The 19,526-nt window shown below is 29.7% G+C and overlaps 3 protein-coding genes and 1 pseudogene across 3 annotated transcripts; 2 read left to right on the forward strand and 2 right to left on the reverse strand.

Annotated features, from left to right (window-relative positions):
* Positions 1 to 1,857: 1,857 nt before the first annotated feature.
* Positions 1,858 to 3,559, reverse strand: LOC113371997 (dual specificity mitogen-activated protein kinase kinase 7-like). Its single transcript, XM_026612372.1, is given in 9 exon segments — positions 1,858 to 2,049; positions 2,175 to 2,205; positions 2,207 to 2,267; positions 2,270 to 2,316; positions 2,318 to 2,349; positions 2,423 to 2,650; positions 2,761 to 2,876; positions 2,879 to 3,028; positions 3,238 to 3,559. Coding segments are annotated over 9 exon segments (993 nt in total). The 5' UTR covers positions 3,374 to 3,559.
* Positions 3,560 to 3,959: 400 nt separating this feature from the next.
* Positions 3,960 to 5,029, forward strand: LOC113364038 (ER membrane protein complex subunit 3-like; the record flags this gene model as incomplete). The annotated part of the gene is made up of 4 exons (XM_026606498.1): positions 3,960 to 4,108; positions 4,244 to 4,500; positions 4,564 to 4,725; positions 4,813 to 5,029. Coding segments are annotated over 4 exons (747 nt in total), but the record flags the coding sequence as incomplete, so codon positions are not given.
* Positions 5,030 to 5,954: 925 nt separating this feature from the next.
* Positions 5,955 to 7,157, forward strand: LOC113372014 (growth arrest and DNA damage-inducible proteins-interacting protein 1-like). Its single transcript, XM_026612388.1, has 3 exons — positions 5,955 to 6,281; positions 6,643 to 6,878; positions 6,942 to 7,157. The coding sequence occupies exons 1-3, from the start codon at positions 5,990 to 5,992 to the stop codon at positions 7,155 to 7,157; spliced, it is 744 nt and encodes a 247-aa protein (XP_026468173.1). The 5' UTR covers positions 5,955 to 5,989.
* Positions 7,158 to 9,087: 1,930 nt separating this feature from the next.
* On the reverse strand, positions 9,088 to 18,717 carry LOC113363894 (annotated as a pseudogene).
* Between the last annotated feature and the right edge of the window lie 809 nt (positions 18,718 to 19,526).

The following is a 19,526-nucleotide window of genomic DNA, read 5'->3' on the forward strand; positions in this document are numbered from 1 at the left end:
ATCCAGCATATTTTACCAATACCTAAAAAAGTTTTTCACAAAGTTTATTTTTATTTATAATATATTAAACCAAATTTTATGTTATATATATTTAACCATATATTATGCTATGTTATATATTAAACCATATATTATGTTAAACGAAAAAATTCTGTAGTTGATAAAAGATTAAAAAAGACGAATGTCCGAACGAAACCGATTTAGACCGAATTCAACAATAGTTGAGGGAAAATGATGGACAAAAAGGAAAAAAACAAATTAGTTTAAATTTTCTGTAATGTAATATAGAAAATCTGAATATTAAAAAATTAAAAGTACAAAATCAAAAATGCTTAGAAATATTTTTTAAAATGATATTGTACTAAAATGGCAGAATTTCGTTTATTTACACAAAAAGCATTGGTGTTGTATGCATTCATTATTTTACTTGTAGATCTTTTATCAATATTTATAATATATAATAAAAAATGTAATTTTTTTTTAGATTTCGTTAAAATATGCTGAATGATAACACACACAGTATCGAAACGTACGATTAATTATTTTTTGTTTTCGACAATTTGGCTGCAAATTAATAAATCAAGAATAAACAAAAAAATCGAACGTCGTCCATGTCAAACGAAAAATCTAAAGTATATATATATATATATATATATATATATATTACATTTATATAATAATAAAAAATAAAAACATTTACCCGTTTGTTTACTAACAAAAAACACAATCTACAGATAAAAAATGAAGTATATATGAAGTCAGAAAATCTTCCAAGTGTACCTTCAAAATATTCTTTATCTTTATTTGTTGATATATATATATATATATATATATATATATATATATAAATGTACATATTTTTCTTTCGTTCGACAATCTATATAATAAGTCACTACATATGTATATATGTATAATAAAATTGTGACTAATTTACTTAAAAAGTGTAATATATAAATGAGTTCTGATTACATAAAATAATTTTTAATATACTAAACTTTTAAGTTAAATATAAATAAAATCACTACAAAATACATTCTCAGCTTAGCTCTAGTTAAGTAAAAAAAAATTACAGATAAAAATTATCTATCGGAATGATAAATCACACTACGGGGAAAAACTCAAATGCCAATTGCATTACATACACATGCATAGGAAAAAATGTATGTATATATATATATATATATATATATATATATTAGGGTGGTCCTTAATATGGACATTTTCGAATTTTATTGCTCCCAAGGGCTTAAATAGTTCCAAATTGATAAAAAACAATTTTCTGAAAGTTTTAGCTCCTATATAGTGTATTGTAGATAGTGCGCAATTCAATCAAATTTTGTATGGAAATAGCATGAGAAAAATTTTCAAAAATTGAAAATGTTTTTTAGATATAACTTAATAGTAATGCAATTGGCCTTAATCAAACAAAACATGCATAAAATTAATATATAACTAAATATTTTATACAAGGAACTGTATCAGTTATCAAATACAATTTTCATCGTTGTCTGATAAAATTCCCATATATAACAATTCTCTATCGCTCTCTTCAAACATTCACTCACCTCCTCGGGGTAGAAAACCTGTCATTAAATTGCAAATCGTTGTTTCGAAACCAGTCTGCAACATTGACTTCTCGTGTCGTGTACATGACAACGAAGGGATGCTTTAGCAGCTCATCGTACTTGGGCCTTTGCTGATAGTTTTTTGTCAAGCGGAAATAAAATAGTAATCAGTGTCAGAACAATATATATATATATATATATATATATATATATATATATATTAAAACAAAAACAAATATGTATTACTATTACAATTATAATTACTTACCAGCGATTCACAAAATTTTGAAATTCAGCAGAAAACTCCGCCGTGTGCGGACAACGTAGGCGGATCCTCTTCCAGGACTTTGGTGAGGACTTCAAAATCGTTATTACATCCCATATAAGGAAACTGTCCTGTGGCTAATTCGACTAGAGTAATACCCAATGACCAGACGTCGGCTCGAATATCATAATCTGCTAGGCTCAGATCTATTCGTTCTGGCTGAAAGTATATAATAAATAATAGTAATATAATATATAATATAATATATAATATAATATATAAAAACAAATAATAGTTCAAGTAGTATTTCTTAATAATATGTATGTTACTATTTATCTACTTACAGCCATATATGCGCACAACCCGCAGACCTGGTTTCGCTTTTGAATCCACCAATCTTCCACTAATACCAAAATCACATAGTTTTATTCGGCCCGTTCGTCCAGCAAGATATTCGAAGGCTTCACATCTCTATGAAAACACCGTGTTGTTCTTGAGATATGACAAAGCATTAACAGTCTAAAACAATAAATACATAAATGGTAAAAAAAATATATATCCACATACGATTGTTTATTTCTCTGTCTCTTACCGCAACAGTGACTTTTCCAAGAATATCTTCAGGTATCGGCCTGTTGAGTCTTTTTAATAGTTTATCAAAACAAGTTGCCATCAGTTCCATGCAAATCCAAACATCGGCATCGGTTATAAAACAGCCTAAGCATTGTACAATGTAAGGGCAATCATGGGATTTTAAAACCACTTCGAGGTCCATGATTATGCGCTTGTTTTCATCGGTGTTGCCTGACCGTCTCATTTGCTGGAATAGAAATAAAAAACTAGTAGTGTATGGCATTGTGCCTTAAGGCAAATTGCTGGAACTTTGCAAAAACTTGAAATTTTGATATTTTTTATATATATTTTTATTACCTTGACAGCGATGACTTCACCACTAGGTTTGTGCAACTTTTAAACGACATGCCCACAAGATCCATTACCCATTTCGCCGAGATCTTCTAAATCGTTTTGCGTAGCAAAATATTGATTCCATTTATTTTCAATTTTCCTTGCATCTTATAAATTTCCTTTAATTTGTTCTCAGTCTCCGTAGGATCTTGCTTTGGTAATGAGCTCGGGAATGGTAGATTCAAATTTTTTCTCTGTCTGACCGGTGTGCCATCTGATTTGAATTCTCCGACTAAAATAGAAAGATGGTAATAAAACATAGATGTAATGAAATAGTTGTGTTAAATATTGAATTCTGCTTAAGATTCGTAGTAAATGAATAATATATATATATATATATATTATATATATAATATATATATATACGTATATATTGTGCATGATTTGTTTTAGTTTTATAATACATTTGATAAACAAATATATAGTTTTTATTATACTTACGAGGTGGTATAGGTTTCTTAAAACCATTCCCCTTAGGCATCGAAAACCTTCCATGGGTACTATCCCGTCTCTCATTTTCCAATTTCAGCTTATTCTCCAAGCCGTCAATTTTGCTTTCTATTGACGATCGAGACATTTTTCCATTAATTTTCGCATTGGTTTATTTCGAGAGCAATCCCAACAATCGCCACTGAAATAGAAACACTTTCTAGCAGACACATAAGTTTACGACGGACGTCCGAATTGAAAGTTTTGTAGAACGATTGCACATTAACATTTGTTGGAACGATTTTGTGTTTTTGTTTAAAAGGTTTTTATTAAATTCGACGCGAATCGAATGGAATAAATAACATTTTATCAACTTGAGTTGTGCATGACAAATTTGACAGATTGAGAGGAGATGTCAGAAATAGGTTTGCCAGATGGGGGAAGAAATATTAAACACTTTTCACTGAGGGTTTTAATAATAAATCAACAAATAACAAGCATTATTTTTATAATTTCATTTGCATACTTGCACACACAATACTTCTATTATAATTATTAACAATTTATAAATATAATCAAATTAAATATATATTAAAATAGAGTTTCATACAATACATCCGATGTACTTTCCGTACCTTTCCCCCATTTACAAGTGTCATTTCAACCATAACCTCTTAAATAATTAATTTAAATTTAATCATAATTAAATAAATTAATGTTTAAAATCAATAAATAAAATGGAATTGCTTCTAGATCCTAATATACGAGGATGGGTGTTTTTACCAATCGTAGTAATAACATTTTTAGTTGGAATTGTTAGACATTATATAGCAATGTTATTATCATCACAGAAAAAAGTTGAATTGCAACAATTGCAAGACAGGTACAAATATTTATTATCAACCAGTACTAAAAGACACTTACACCTATGTAAATTATATATCAAAATTGTTTTTAACATTTTAAATTATATTAGTACCATCATAGGTTTTCATAAATTATATTATTTCTATTCTAGTCAAGTGATGATAAGAGCGAGATACCTCAGAGAGAATGGCAACTATTTACACCCCCAATCATTCCTGATGCGAAGGCATTTCTTCAACAACGAGGAAACCGGTTATTTCAAAACCCAGAAACGACCTGCCACAAATAACAACCCCATGACCGACCCAAGCGTTATGACAGACATGTTAAAAGGAAATATTACTAATGTCTTGCCTATGATTGTTATTGGTGGCTGGATTAATTGGATGTTCTCAGGATTTGTGACAAGTATGGAAAAAAAATTATATATTAGTAAGAAAAATTGTGTTAATGTTTTATTATTGTTTTTAGCAAAAGTGCCATTTCCGTTGACGTTGAGGTTTAAACCGATGTTACAAAGAGGTGTGGAATTAGCTTCATTGGATGCTAGTTGGGTATCGTCTGCTAGTTGGTATTTTTTGAATGTTTTTGGTCTGCGAAGTATTTACACTTTAGTTTTAGGGGAAAATAATGGTAATTACAACATTTAATATATATATATATATATATATATATATATATATTTAAATGTATCATCTTATCTATTTGTATTTTTTTCAGCCTCTGATCAAACTCGAATAATGCAAGAACAAATGTCCGGAGCAGCCATGGCAATGCCACCAGATCCAAAAAGTGCATTCAAAGCCGAATGGGAAGCTTTGCAAATAATCGAACATAATTGGAATTTAGCAAATGCAGATCAGCAACTTTTAAACAAAGCAAACAATAGCAGTTCATAAATGCTTTAGTTGTAATATTTATTTTAATTTTGTTGAAATAGGTGAATTTTGTTTATTATTAGGTGAATTATTTACATTTATTATGTTAATTTAAGTGTATGGTAATAATATATTAATCATAAAAATACAAACATCAAGTTGTTTTATTAACTCTTTACGTTTCAAGAGTTTCTGAACATTTTGGCAAACTTTAGAAAAAATTGATGTGTGTGTGTGCATATGTGTGGATACAAATTTGTGTTGGCAATTAGTTTTTGGGAAAGACAATTTTTGTTTCGAAATAATCATGATATTAATTTTAATTCTAGATAAATCATACAAATGCAATTTTGGGTTAAAAATTCAAAAAATTACCCTCTAAGTCTAAGCGCCACTCTGGTACAATTGTTTACCCAAGTGTGTTTAGACTGTCTATTTGTGAAAACTATTAAAAAATGTGAAAATGCCGCCAAGCTAAGCACAGTATAAGTGAAAATGTCGAACAGAATTATTTGCAAATGCGTTTAGAGTGTGACTAGACGAGAGCACTTTTTCAATTTTGTGTACATTAAAGGCAACTATTTTTCTTTTGAAATTGAATTCGAAATGAAATGACGATCGTTAATGTTCTGGAGAAAAATTGCCATTTATGATTTACGGATGATTTACATTTGATTGCTCAGATATAACAAGATAGCAAAAAAAATGAAATTTGCAGTATTTGTAATAATATATTTGAAAACGTTTGAAATTTCTCGAATATTTCATTACGGTACGGGAAGTTCCAGCAATTGCCTGAAGGCACGATGCCATCGTGCCATCTCGTTACTATTTCAAATTAATAAATCCGTTAAAACTATATATTGCTCACTTCACTTACGTTACGGTAAATAGTATTACCCAATCCCGTTCTAATCTGTCAACATGTTTCAAATTTTGAGGTTATGTTAAATTTATTCCTCAACTCAACGCAATTTAATTAATTCAAATTACCATTATTAATATAAATTAAATAAAAAATGAATAACATGATACGTCGAATTCTACCTTCCTATAAACATGTGATAGTTCGCGGAAAACAAACAGCAGTACAAGAATTAAATAATTTCCAAGATTATGAAGAGGACGATGAAATCGATAGAGAGAGGATTATTGAAGAAAAAAGGAATAAATCCAGATTGCTTCCTCAGCACAGGAACATGGTGCTGGGAAAGGTTCCGTACCAAGAACCACAGTCGTGGATACATGAAACTGTTAAATATAAACGAATGATGTATGGGAGGTACGGAAGCAGTAGTAATGTTAATCCAGGTAAAGGATAAAAGTTATAGTAATAATAATAATAATAATTGATTGAAGTACCTGAATTCCTTTGTATTCTGCTTGTATGATGTTTTCGCAAGATAAATCTTCAATCGGTCTTTATGCAGTCTCAAGTCTGTGAACAACAAAATGTACACTACAGCATTATAAATATAAGTAAGAAATAAATAAAGTAACTACTTACTTTTATAGAATGTTTCTATGTTTTGTGCAAAATATTTTCATAAAAGACATTCCAGCCAAGTTTGCTCCTTTAAGTCTGCAAATAATAATACAATTAATTCAATATCATTATATATATATATATATATATATATTATTATTTATTTATTTATTATCTTTTACCCAGCTCTATGTTGGCCCGACAAAGTAGATCTAGAAGATACCCTCGAATATGAAAGAGTAAAATACCCCGAAACAATCCCTGAAATGATGAAGAAGGTTGCCGAAGAGAAAAAACAAAAAGCAGAAGCCATGAGAGCACGTGATGAAGAAATCGCAAAGAAACTCTTAAAATTACAAGATTGGAAACACCAACTTAAGCAGAAAATGGCTAAAGCTGAAGCGGAAGCCAGAGAAGCAAAGGTACAGGAATAATTTAATTTTATTTACTTAATTAATTTTTTATTTCAATTGTTTTCTTTCCAGGAGCGTAAAGATAGGTTAGTAGAAGAGGTAAGAAGGCACTTTGGATTCAAATTAGATCCTCGTGATGAGAAGTTCCAAGAAATGTTGGCGCAGAAAGAAAAGGCTGATAGGAAGCAGCAAAAGGAGCTGAGGAGACAAGCACGTGAAGCTAAAATTGCAGCAAATTTGATAAACCAACAGAATGCCTTTAAAGAAAATGAGGAGGAAGAAAAATAATTTATATTTTTGTTAAATTAATGTAGCTATGTAATTGTTTAAATAATAGAACTTATACTAAAAAACATGTTATTTTTTATGTAGTATTAAATACTGAAGTCACTCTGTAAAATCTGATTTAAACTAGTGGTGCATGGCATCGTGCCTTAAGGCAAATTGCTGGAACTTCCCGTACCGTAATGAGAAATTTGAAGAATATTAAATGGTTTCAAATATATTATAATAAATGACGTTTCTATATGTTTAAAATAAAAATCGATAAAGTGGAGTTAGAACTAGCTGTAAGTGGAATTCTGTCTTAAGGCAATTAGGGCATCTTGCCTTAAGGCAAATTGCTGGAACTTCCCGTACCGCAATTCAAAATTCGAGTAATTAAAAATAATAATATTAATCAATAAAAGTTGATCAATGATTTGAAACTTTTAATAGAATTTCGAACCATATCAAATCATTTTCTATCTTAAATCATTTATTTTGAAATATTTTGGAAATTCTGAACTTTTTTTCAAAGCAATCATACTGCTTTATCTGTATAAAGACGAAATATCGAAGCGCGTAAGCGCCGCGTCGCCGTCTAACGCGTAAACATTGGTACGGAACCCATAGGAATGTAAACAAAATTTATACTTATTGTTAAAATCTCTATGATCATTTTTGACCGCCAAATTGCTCTTTTTTTTACTTTTTCCTCCATACCTCCAAAGTCGTTGGACCTGCCTTTCCAAAAATTTGAACAGTTCTTCATTTAGTCAATACAAGTAAATTTTTTTTTGAATTATTCAAATCGGACGCTCCGTTCTTTTAAAAACTGAATTACCGTTTTTGGAACTTTCTGCCCCGTATCTTCGGAACGGCTAGACCTGCCTTCGCCAAAAACTAATCAGCACGCTTCCTCACCAATACGAATCGAATGTTTTTTGAATTATTCAAATCGGTTGATTCGTGTTCCCGAAATCGTCGACGAAAATTTGTATCCGAACATACATACATACACGCACACACACATACACACACACACATACACACACACACGTACATCCATTTTTTCTAAGGTATGCCAAAATGTTTAGAAACCTTTGAAACGTAAAGATATATAAAAATTTTCATTTTCGATTTTTTTGCGATTACTATAACTTGCCCTACGGGAAGTTAATTAGAGGAGCTTATCTCATATTTTCACATAAACATATCATATAAACTGAATTGTTAAGTTAAAATTATTTAATTAAAGTATAATAATGAGCTTTAGAATTGTATCTATCTAGAATTAAAATCATTTTCGCTATTCCAAAAAAAAATGTTTGGAAAAAAAATTGCCTATTCAAAAGCAATCGTTTCGTCAACACAGGCAGTTTTTTAAATAATTCAAATTGGATGCTTAGTTCTCTCAAAAACTGCCATTTTTTGCACAATAGGCTGCGTATCTCCGAAACGGCTAGACCTGCCTTAGACAAAAACTAATTTCCACTTCTCTCCATCATAACAAATTTAACGTTTTTTGAATTATTCAAATCAGATGCTCCGTTTTCTCAAAAACTTGATTTCTATTTTCCGCACTCTTTGCTTGTATCTCCGAAACGGCTGGACCTGCATTTGCCAAAAAATAATCAGCACATCTCCCCATAATAGGAATCAATTGTTTTTTGAATCATTCAAATCGGTTAAGCGGTGCTCCAGAAATTGTCGGCAAAAACTGTATCCACACACACACACACACACACACGCGCATACATCATTTTCTTTAGGTATGCGAAAATGTTCAGAAACCTGTGAAACAAAGATATATAAAAAACTTCATTTCCAATTTTTTGCGATTACTTAAACTTACCCTACGGGATGTTAATAACTAGTTCATTCATCCTTAAAATATTATAAATTATATTACACAGTATTATGATACAAATATTTCCAAAATCATAATTCAAAGATGTTTTCCAAAACAATTTCTATCAAACTTTATCTTGTCCTTTAATTTTAAGCAAACACTTTTGGTGGTGCCGGATCTTCAAAATCTCCTAATTCTTCTACATTGTAAGCGTAAGCCCTAAATCCTCTCAATTCCCATGGCGCTTGGTGCTCGATTAAAGTCAATTTGACATCCAAGTCTTCTAACGTGGGTACACCAGGTATAACCTGGTCTGTTACACATTCCTGAAGAAAATATTTAAATAAATAAATAAATAAATAAATATATATATATATATATATATATACAGGGCCGGTCCTGGGGTCCTTAGCGCCCGCATGCAACTTTTTTTCCAGCGCCCCCCCTCTATTAATTTTCACCGTTTTAACAGTTTATCATTAAAATTATATAAATATTTACATATTTTTTAAAAATTAATTTTTAATTATTCTGGATTCAGTACACAAAAAATTAGATATAATCTAGAAGGGTATAAAATATATTAATTTTAAATTTATATATCATTATCGATATCAATAAATAAAACAATCCCTGTCATAATTTCACAGGGAAACACACACACACTTTTTAGTATTTTTGTTAGATTAAATTTGTTTTAATATTTTTGTTTTAATATTTTTGTTAGATTAATATTATAGAATTTAAGGAATGCATTTCAGAAATAGTATTTATTATTTTTATATAAAGATCTTGATATCAAAATAATAAATACTATTTCTGAAATGCATTTCTTAAACTCTATAACTTTAATTTAACAAAAATATTAAGTGAAATAAATAAATTAATTTTTAATTATTGTGGATTTAGTGCACAAAAAATTAGGTATAATCTAAAAGCATATAAAATATATTGATTTTAAATTTATTTAGAAAATCGAGGCGATTCGGGGGTTGATTACAATCGAGTATTTTGAAATTTTCAATTATTTTCAACGTATATGCAATATTAATATTTAAAAAAACTGGCATTTAATTTTCAATCATAACACTCGTATTTCGTGTTGGATTTTTTAAATTTTAATTTAATTTAATTTTTCATCATTTACAATATCCAAAATTGCGTCGTAAACTTATATTCAGAGTATCAGCTTGTTGTTTTAAAGTTAAATTTTTAACGTATTTTAGAAGTATTGTTCAAAAGTCAGTAAAAAATGCAGAGAAATTACACATTTCTTGAACAATATTGAAAAAAAAACTTATTATATTTGATATGTATTATTTCTGTATAGTTAATAATTATTAAATTTAGAGTATGGACACGACTAGGTATAAAACAAGCCTTAAGATTTTCGTTCCAAAGTAAATTTTGCTTCCATTTTTCATATTTGTTCCACGCATGTCTTCAACATTCAAAGTTCAATAGATGCGAAACATTTGCAACAAAAGCAAAAGTTACAATTCAATTTCTCGGAATAAACAAGTCATTTTCTAAGCACTGACTCCCCATTTTTTATAATTTGTTTATATTTTTTAACAAATGTCGATTCAACTAAATCAGCTCGCAATTTTTCGTCAATAATGCCCAACAATTAATTTAATCTTTCGCAGGTTTGCGCTTATGGGATTGAACACTAGATAATTTCTTTTTCGATTCCACGGTAACTTCAAACAAAAAAAAAGTCAATAAGTAGATTAAGCAATAAACAGAGCTGTTATTTACTAATTTGCAGAATTATTAACCGGTTAATTGTTTCTACTGATATCACATTGCAAAATAAATAGTCTCCGTATCCCTAGTTAAGTTAAATTATTTATTATAATTTATTAAGTATTCTATATTTTACATAAATAATTCTAGATTTTATATAAAAAATATAAATATTATATTATAAATTTAATTTCCGAAACTCGTTTTGGCGCCCCCTAAGGCTTGCGCCTGCATTTTTTGCATGCAAGGCAGCACCGGCCCTATATATATATATATATATATATATATATATATATATATATATATATGTTAAATATAAAATATTATTTGAATAAATACTCTTTCAATCTGTTCCCAGTGCAGGTATCCGACTGGCCAGCCGGGGCAAAGTTTCTCTGTCAGGGATATACGTGCCCAGAATGTGGGGTCGTATCTCAGGTCGTAGCGCTTGTAGCCCCATTGGGTGCCCTGTTTGCGCATCACGCGGTGGAAATAGTCGACCAGCTCGCCCAGCTTATACCTCCGGGGGCTAAAAATATAAAGGACATTTTTAACTTTCCAAATGAGATTAAAACGGCTTTTTAATGCATTTTAACGGCAGAATATAAATATTTAATCGAAACGAAAGTTTCAAGTTTTATTGTTATATACTTCAACATTCTTTTCAATTTTTTTCATTAAAATACATGTCGTAATATGCCGGGTACATCAAATAAATTAAAACAAATATATATTTTTAATAGTATAAATTCTAGTTGAATCCAAAAAATCTAGAAAAAATGACAAATTCGCCAATTTTTCGAACTTGAAAAAAATCGTGTTTTTATACAAAATTTCACTTTAGATTGGTAAAAATGTAGATTAATTATAACTTTTTTTGAAGGTTTTTTAGGTTCAACTAGAATAGAATTTAATCTTGAATACAATGAATTTTGTCTCGTTTCGATAGGACGTTCAGTTTTTTAACTTCCCAAAGGAGAAGTTTGTTTTCATAAAAAAATCCGATTCGCTAATTTTATGTTTTCTCGACGTTTCAAGCCATTCTGAATCGAATGAGACCAAATTTAAGGTAAAAGTATGTGTGTGTGTGTGTGCGTGTGCACCAACAGATTTTTTGCCGTAAATCGACGTTTTCTCGAAAACGGCTGGACCAATTTTAAAAATTTAAAAGCCACTCGATGTATCTCGATGAGGTTTGTCTATTGTTTGTCAGTTTTGTGCGACGATCGGCCATGCCGTTTCTTCGTAAATAGCAGAAAAGTGAAAAGTTTTTCGTCCACGTTTTAGCCCGCAATTCTGAATCGATTTTGAAAAATCAAAAACTTCCGGAAAATATTGTTTGGGAATAATACTGATTATTTTTAGGTAAAAATTTACCGAGCCGTTTTCTTGAAATTATCTGTTGAAAAAAGCCGATTTTTATGAACATTTTTTTTGGCAATTTTTTCACTTTTCTGCTCCACATCAAAATACATGGAATGTCTTAATTTTTTTTAAATCTATGGTCTTTTTCTATGGCATGCCAAAATATTCAAAAACCTTCGAAACGTAAAGATATAAAAAAATTGCATTTTCAATTTCTTCGCGATTGCTATAACTTACCCTACGGAAAGTTAACAAAAATACGCAATATTAAAGAATTAAATTAAGAATACTCAAAAATTATATTCAGGTATCGCAAACTAAACAACAGCGCTCAAATCTAAATAAAACGAACAACGAAAAAAATGCTTTCGTTAAAAATAGACAATGTGGCCGCTTATTTCATGATAGCGATATTGCCCGAGTTAATATATAATGGCTGTTTATATATCTTTTTCCCTGCACTTTAAAATAGTAGAATTAAAACTTCAATTGTTTTTGAGATAGTGATGGTTGGATTTAACTTAAATATTCCTAAAATTATGTCTTGAGATTCATTTATTTTACTTATTTGTTAATTTACGTGTTTCATAATTTTACGAACTTGAATTAACTGAAACTATTTGATCTTTACTTTAATGCTAATGTGTTGTAATAAAAACATTTCTTTCATTACTTTTGTTAAAAAGTAGACAATGTGGCTTTTATTTTACGCTTTTACCCTCTACTTTAAAATAGTATCATTAAACAATACCGCCATTTTCTTGTTTTTTTAAATAACCCGCATGGAAAAAATGCGCTTTGCTCTGTATTAGTGTTTTCAGCATATCACAGATGATGCTAGTGTGCTTCAAATTCAGCGTTTGTTTTAAAACAATTTCTCTAGTTTTAGTACGCGTACTTTAAACGTTCAAGTGCCGAGAAAAATGTTTAATTTTTTCCTATTATATATTTTTTACAACATATTTGTGATTTTGTTAAAAATATATTTCATGCTCGTATATTTTGTACTCATTTAATTTAGTCAAATTAAGTACCTTCATCTTTTGCATATTATATATATTTATATAAATCTTATCTGAAATTAAACTTAAGGGTAAATTTATGTAATGGGGTTGGTGGCGACCTCTATGATATGTGAATGAATTAAAATTAATTTAATTTCAAAGCGGCCGGGTTTGCCATCTATTTATACTTGTTTATCTATGGAGAAGCCCCACTCTGCCATATGATTTAAACCAAATAAAAATAAAATAAAACTTAAAAGTTAAAAATACTCATAAGAAATAAAAGACTAACTTGAACAAAATTCATACAAAAGAAATTGATAACAAGGCAATGGCAATCCTACAAAGAATAAACTACTTGAGAAAGAAAAAGCTTATAATCTACAAGAGTTATTAACATTAACCTTAATCATATTCTTTTATCAAATGAATTTCAAAAAACATACCCGACAGCTTGGAAAGTCTTTCCGACTGCATCAGGATCCCGAATAGCATTAACAATTCCTTGTGCAAAATCACTAACGTAAACAGGCTGCTTGACAGCCTTCTCGCCTTTGTCCCACATGGGCATGTAGTGAATCTGACGCCTCCAAGGATGAGCAAAATATCTGAACAGAATAAGAAATAATATTAAAAAATACTATACTGAATTATAGGAACAAATGTTATGGCAAGACCATGTTATGCTCCAACTTCCATACATTATGCTACTGAATCATACTGAATACTATCAAAATGTCATTTATTTGCTATGCATTCAGGCGTTTTACACATAAACTGCAACGTCATTTGTATGTTATGAACCTGGATTAGAAACACACTGTTATCTAAGATCGCTTTTTAACTTCCCGAAGGAGAAGTTTATGTTTTCATCAAAAAATCCGATTCGCTAATTTTATGTTTTCTCGACGTTTCAAGCCATTTTCAATCGAATGAAACCAAATTTGGAAAAAGTATGTGTGTGTGTGCGTGTGCACCAACAGATTTTTTGCCATAAATCGCCGTTTTCTCATAAACATTTAAAAATGTGAAAGCCATTCGAAGTATCTCGATGCGGACTATTGTTTGTCAGTTTTGTGCGACGATCGGCCAAGCCGTTTCTTCGTAAATAGCAGAGAAGTGAAAAGTTTTTCGTCCACGTTTTAGCCCGCAGTTCTAAATCAATTTTGAAAATTCAAAAATCGTTCGAAAGATATTGGTTGGGAATCGACCTGATTAGTTTTTGGTAGAGATCGGCCGGGCCGTTTTCTTGTAATAAAGTTTTTTAAAAAAAAAAATTCGACGATTTTTATGATTATTTTTTTGACGGTAGATACCATAGTCTTCTATATCATACTAAAATATTACGGCCCTACGACAACTGGTTCAGCTTTAAAAATTCGTCAAAGTTTGCAAAAATTGGTATCGTTTTTTTGGCATTTGTCAAAATTAGACCTTTGATCGACGCTTTCTCCAAAACGCCTGAGCCGATTTTAGAAATTTAAAAGCTATTTGATGTATTTCGGTGAGGACTATCGTTTGTCAGTTTTGTGTGACGATCTGCCAAGCCGTTTCTTTGCAATTTGAAAAAAAGTATTAAACTTTTCATCCACATTTAAGCTTATCCTACCGAACCGATTTTAAAAAATCAAAAACTGTTCGAAAGATATTAGTTGGGAATGGTACTGATTAGTTTTAGGTGAAAATCTACCGAGCCGTTTTCTTGTAATTAACTGTTGAAAAAAAAATCTAGCCGATTTTTATGGAACTTTTTTTGGCGATATACATCATGTTCTTATAGAACTTACTGTAATATTACGGCCTTACGACAAGTAGTTTAATTTTAAAAATTCGTCAAACTTTGCTAAAATTATTATCGTTTTTTTTAATGTAGGATTGATGAAGTATATTATTTACACTTTTTTTTTGATTAAGTCGATTATTTACACATATCGGGAAGTTCATGTAACTTGCCTCAAGGCTAAATACCAAACCAACTAGTTTTACATTTGTGCGGTTTCTAGGTTAGGTTTTATATGTGACACTCTGAGAAATATGCCTGACTGCACAGCAACTGCATGTCTTTGTCAATATTCAGTATAGAAAATTCTTAATAACATGGCCTTGCGATAACATTTGTCTGTTATGTGGCATAATCAATCCCATAATGTACATACCTTAAAAATCTGTCTTCAGAACCGTAGATAACACCAGGCCTGAAAATAATGGCATCAGGAAACTCTTCCTTTACAGCTAATTCACCGTAGTATTTACTTCTAAGAAAACCACTACCCTTGGGCAAACAGTGGCCTTCTGGATTAGGACTTGCACTTAAGGATGATACGTGTATCAACTTTTCAACACCAGCTTCACGACAAGCTCTAAAATAAAAAAAGAGTGCGCGTAAGGATCACACGCGATTGAAGTAAAACTTATTTGCTACTGTATAAAATGGCAAATTTAAGTTGAGCAAAAATAAATACATCATATAAAAATTTGGAATAATGTTTATTAGTAATATGGTAACACTCGTGATGCACACATTTATTAGTGTCGTCAATCATTATACACATTTATGTAATGATAAATTATAAACTATATATTTATGATTGTGAACAATAATGTAATCAAAGTCGTACTTGAAATATGACATGATCGTTTTAAAGTAATTGCTGATTAATAAATTCTATAATATTCATTCCCACAGTGGATTATGTTAAACAACGCCTAAACAAATATTGTTTTTGCAAATTAACTCATCCTGTAACAATTGTGTTTGAAGAACTTCATGTAATTAAAATTAACATACATTCATTTACTGTTTGTATTTTTTTACTTTTTTGCTGACGATATAATCTCATTCCTTGAACAGCTGTAATATCCGTCTTGCCTAACAAATTGAAGCCATACTTTTATATTTGTTTTATTTACCAAGCCCTGCACATAGCTTGATCTATGAATCATTTGCTTTTTTATGTGAACGTTAATGCAATGATCATCATCAACATTACGAGGTAATAAATTATCCATATTATTAATGTCAACAGGTACATTTATAATTTGGCCAAACATTCCAAATTGTCCATTTGCATGTCGCAATCGTCTAATTTGCATGAAACACAACCTAGGTGAAATTAATCTTTCAGATACAGTATCTAGTTTAGGTAGAGAATTTGGTATAGGCGGAAATACAAACCGGTTAAATTTACACAAAGTGGGAATTTTACCCGAATTTAATATCTTTCGACAAGTTTGACATCCAACCTGATTATTTGAACCAATATTCAAAAAACATTATTAAGAATTTGTTTTTGAGCATCATTTGATATTTCTAAGTCACTTTGAAGCCAAAGTCGATCACACACAAAACATACATAGCCAAAGCTATCATTTCTTACGCAGCGCAGATTTTTCCTTAGTTTCATTATTTATTTGCGATCATTTGCACTACAATTATTTATGGGGGACGGAATAAAATATTCTTCCGATCCGGACATTTTTATCAACTCACGAATTATACTGCTAACCTATGTCGCGCCTAAAGAAGTTTTACTTCAAAAAGTAAATATAATACACTTTATAAAGTGGCATGCAAAAATTATACTATCATTTACCTTGCTAAAGTTCGGGCACCTTCAACATGAACATCATCAAATTTGAAATTCTTAGTCTCCCAATCTCTTCCTACTAAATTGATGACGACATTAGAATACCTGATGGCTTTATCAATGGACTCTCGGTCTCTTAAATTGTACGGTGTGAATAATACTTGTCCCAAATCGCCCACACATTTCAAGCGTTGTGCTGGGTAGAAATCTCCACGGTAGGGAATAATTAACTAAGAAAAAATAAGTAAAAAAAATAATTGTGTATTATGCTTACAGAATGAAAAAAATATGATTAAAGTATTTTGAGGTTAGGTTATTAATATATAAATTTAAGAAATTTTTTTGCATTTCTTCAAATAACTTTTGATTTTCTTTCTGGATATTTGAATTTGGTGATATTAGTAAAAACTAGATAAAATTTACTAAAATCTAGTAAAAACTGTTTTATACATTTGCATATTGAAATATTGAATAATTTGCAGTTGAAATGCGGATTTTGATATTTTGATACATTTGAGGGCATTTTTTTACTTTTTTTTCTTCAAATAACTTTTAATTTTCTTTTTGGACATTGTAATTTGTTTACATTAGTAAAAACTAGATAAAATTTACTGAAATCTAGTGAAAATTGCGATACACACTTGGATATTTAAATTTTGAATAATTTGCAGTTGAAATGCGGACTTTGGTATTTTGATAATTTGCACAATATTGATTTAGGACATTTTTTTTACTTTTCTTGAAATAACTTTTAATTTTCGTTTCGGACAATAAAATTTGGTGACATTAGCAAAAACTAGATAAAATTTGCTAAAATCTAGTGAAAACTGTTATTCATCCTTGGATATTAATATTTTGAAAAATTCGCAGTTGAAATGCAGATTTTGATAATTTGATAATTTGCACAATATTGATTTAGGACATTTTTTTACTTTTCTTCAAATAACTTATGATTTTCTTCCCGGACATTATAATTTGGTAACATTGGTAAAAACTAGATAAAATTTACTAGAACCTAGTAAAAATTGGAATACACACTTCAATATTAATATTTTGAAAGATTCGAGGTTGAAATGCAGACTTTGGTTTTTTGGTAATTTGCAATATATTAATTTAGGTCATTTTTTCTACTTTTCTTCAAATAACTTTTAATTTTATTCCCAGACATTTTAATTCGGTGGCATTAGTTGAAATTAGATAAAATTTACTAAAATCTAGTAAACACTGTTATATACACTTTTATATTGAAATTTTGAATAATTCGCAGTTGAAATGCAGACTTTGGATTTTTGATAATTTGCTATATAGCACATGTTTTACTTCTCTACAAATAACTTTTAATTTTCCTTTCCGACCTTATAATTTATTTACATTAATAAGCAATATATAAAATTTACTAAAATCAAATATTGAATAAAATGAGTTGTGATAGCGTTAAAAAGCCACTTGCATATCCTGACTGTATTGTACAACTACATTGCGAATTTTGTGTTGCATTCCTAATAAACTTCTCTTCAAATTAAAATCAAAAAGTATAATTTAATATTGAAAGAGTTTGTTCTCTGTTTAAAAAGCGTCCTCTTACAATCTAACACCTTTTAAATCAATCCTTTATACCTGGGTGCCAATTTTTCCCAATTTATTGCACACATATCGTCCCGTAAAGCCTGTAGCCCCAAAAACTGTAGCAACGACACCATTAAATTAATAAATTGGTTTTCTGGGGCTTTGTACTGTAAGGGGCCTGCTGCAGACAAGCAATTCCGATCCATCCTGTCTGATTTTCTAAAAAATTAAAAAAGGACTTAGAAGATAATTTGTATATGTTACTCATTACATAACCTATATGGTTAAGTAGTCAGAGTACATATGGATTTTAAATATGAGACTTAAATAATTTTAATTATAGATTTATGTTATTTATTACTTACTGGAGGCTTTTACAGTGTGCTGAATTACAAACAGCGACATTTCGAGGCTGTTTAATCCTTTTTATGTCATTCGAAAATAATTGTAGGAATTTATAAATGTCAAAAGTGTTTTTGCCACAGTTCGCCGATGTGTGGCACTAGTGGTTCTATTTTAAACGGTTTTGTATTTTAAATTTATAATTTGAATATGAACTTGCTAATTTTATGTTTTTTCGACGTTTGAAATCATTCTGAATCGTTTGTTTGGTTTTATATTCAATTTAACTATATCTAACATTTTTTAAATAAGACATTAAAGTCTTGATTAACAAAAATAAATTATAACAATTCTGAATGGTTTGTGGGTTTGAACTAGAAATAGAAAACATAACACAAAAACAAATGTCAACTCGTGGTGTATGGCATCGTGCCTTAAGGCAAATTGCTGGAACTTCCCGTACCGTAATAAAATATTCGATAAATTTTAAACGTTTTCAAATATATTATTACAAATACTGTAACTTTTATTATTTATTATTTTTGCTATCTTGTTATATCTGAGCAAATCAAATGTAAATCATAAATCATAAATCAATTTATATCCAGAACATTAACAATCGTCATTTCATTTTGAATCCAATTTAAAAAAAAAAATAGTTGCCTAATTTACACAAAATTGAAAAAGTGCTCTCGCATAGTCACAGTCTAAACGCATTTGCAAGTAATTTTGTGCGACATTTTCACTTATTCTGTGCTTAGCTTGGCGGCATTTTCACATTTTTCAATAGTTTTTTTTCACAAAATTGAAAAAGTGCTCCAGTACATAAACAGTCTAAACGCACTTAGGTAAACATTTGTACCAGAGTGGCGCTTAGACTGAGCTTAGCCTGGGTAATTTTTTCAATTTTTTTGAATCCAAAATTACAAAA

The sequence above is a fragment of the Ctenocephalides felis genome, unplaced genomic scaffold (assembly GCF_003426905.1).
Source record: "Ctenocephalides felis isolate EL2017-DRISC unplaced genomic scaffold, ASM342690v1 CF-g0.4_SCAFFOLD_00845, whole genome shotgun sequence".
NCBI lineage: Eukaryota > Metazoa > Arthropoda > Insecta > Siphonaptera > Pulicidae > Ctenocephalides > Ctenocephalides felis.

Excerpts from the sequence above, each read along its gene's own strand:
- LOC113372014 (XM_026612388.1), top strand. The coding sequence starts at position 5,990 with ATGAATAACATGATACGTCGAATTCTACCTTCCTATAAACATGTGATA. Across the intron at positions 6,282-6,642 it reads CAGTAGTAATGTTAATCCAG|CTCTATGTTGGCCCGACAAA; the intron begins GTAAAGGATAAA and ends TCTTTTACCCAG. Across the intron at positions 6,879-6,941 it reads CGGAAGCCAGAGAAGCAAAG|GAGCGTAAAGATAGGTTAGT; the intron begins GTACAGGAATAA and ends TTTTCTTTCCAG.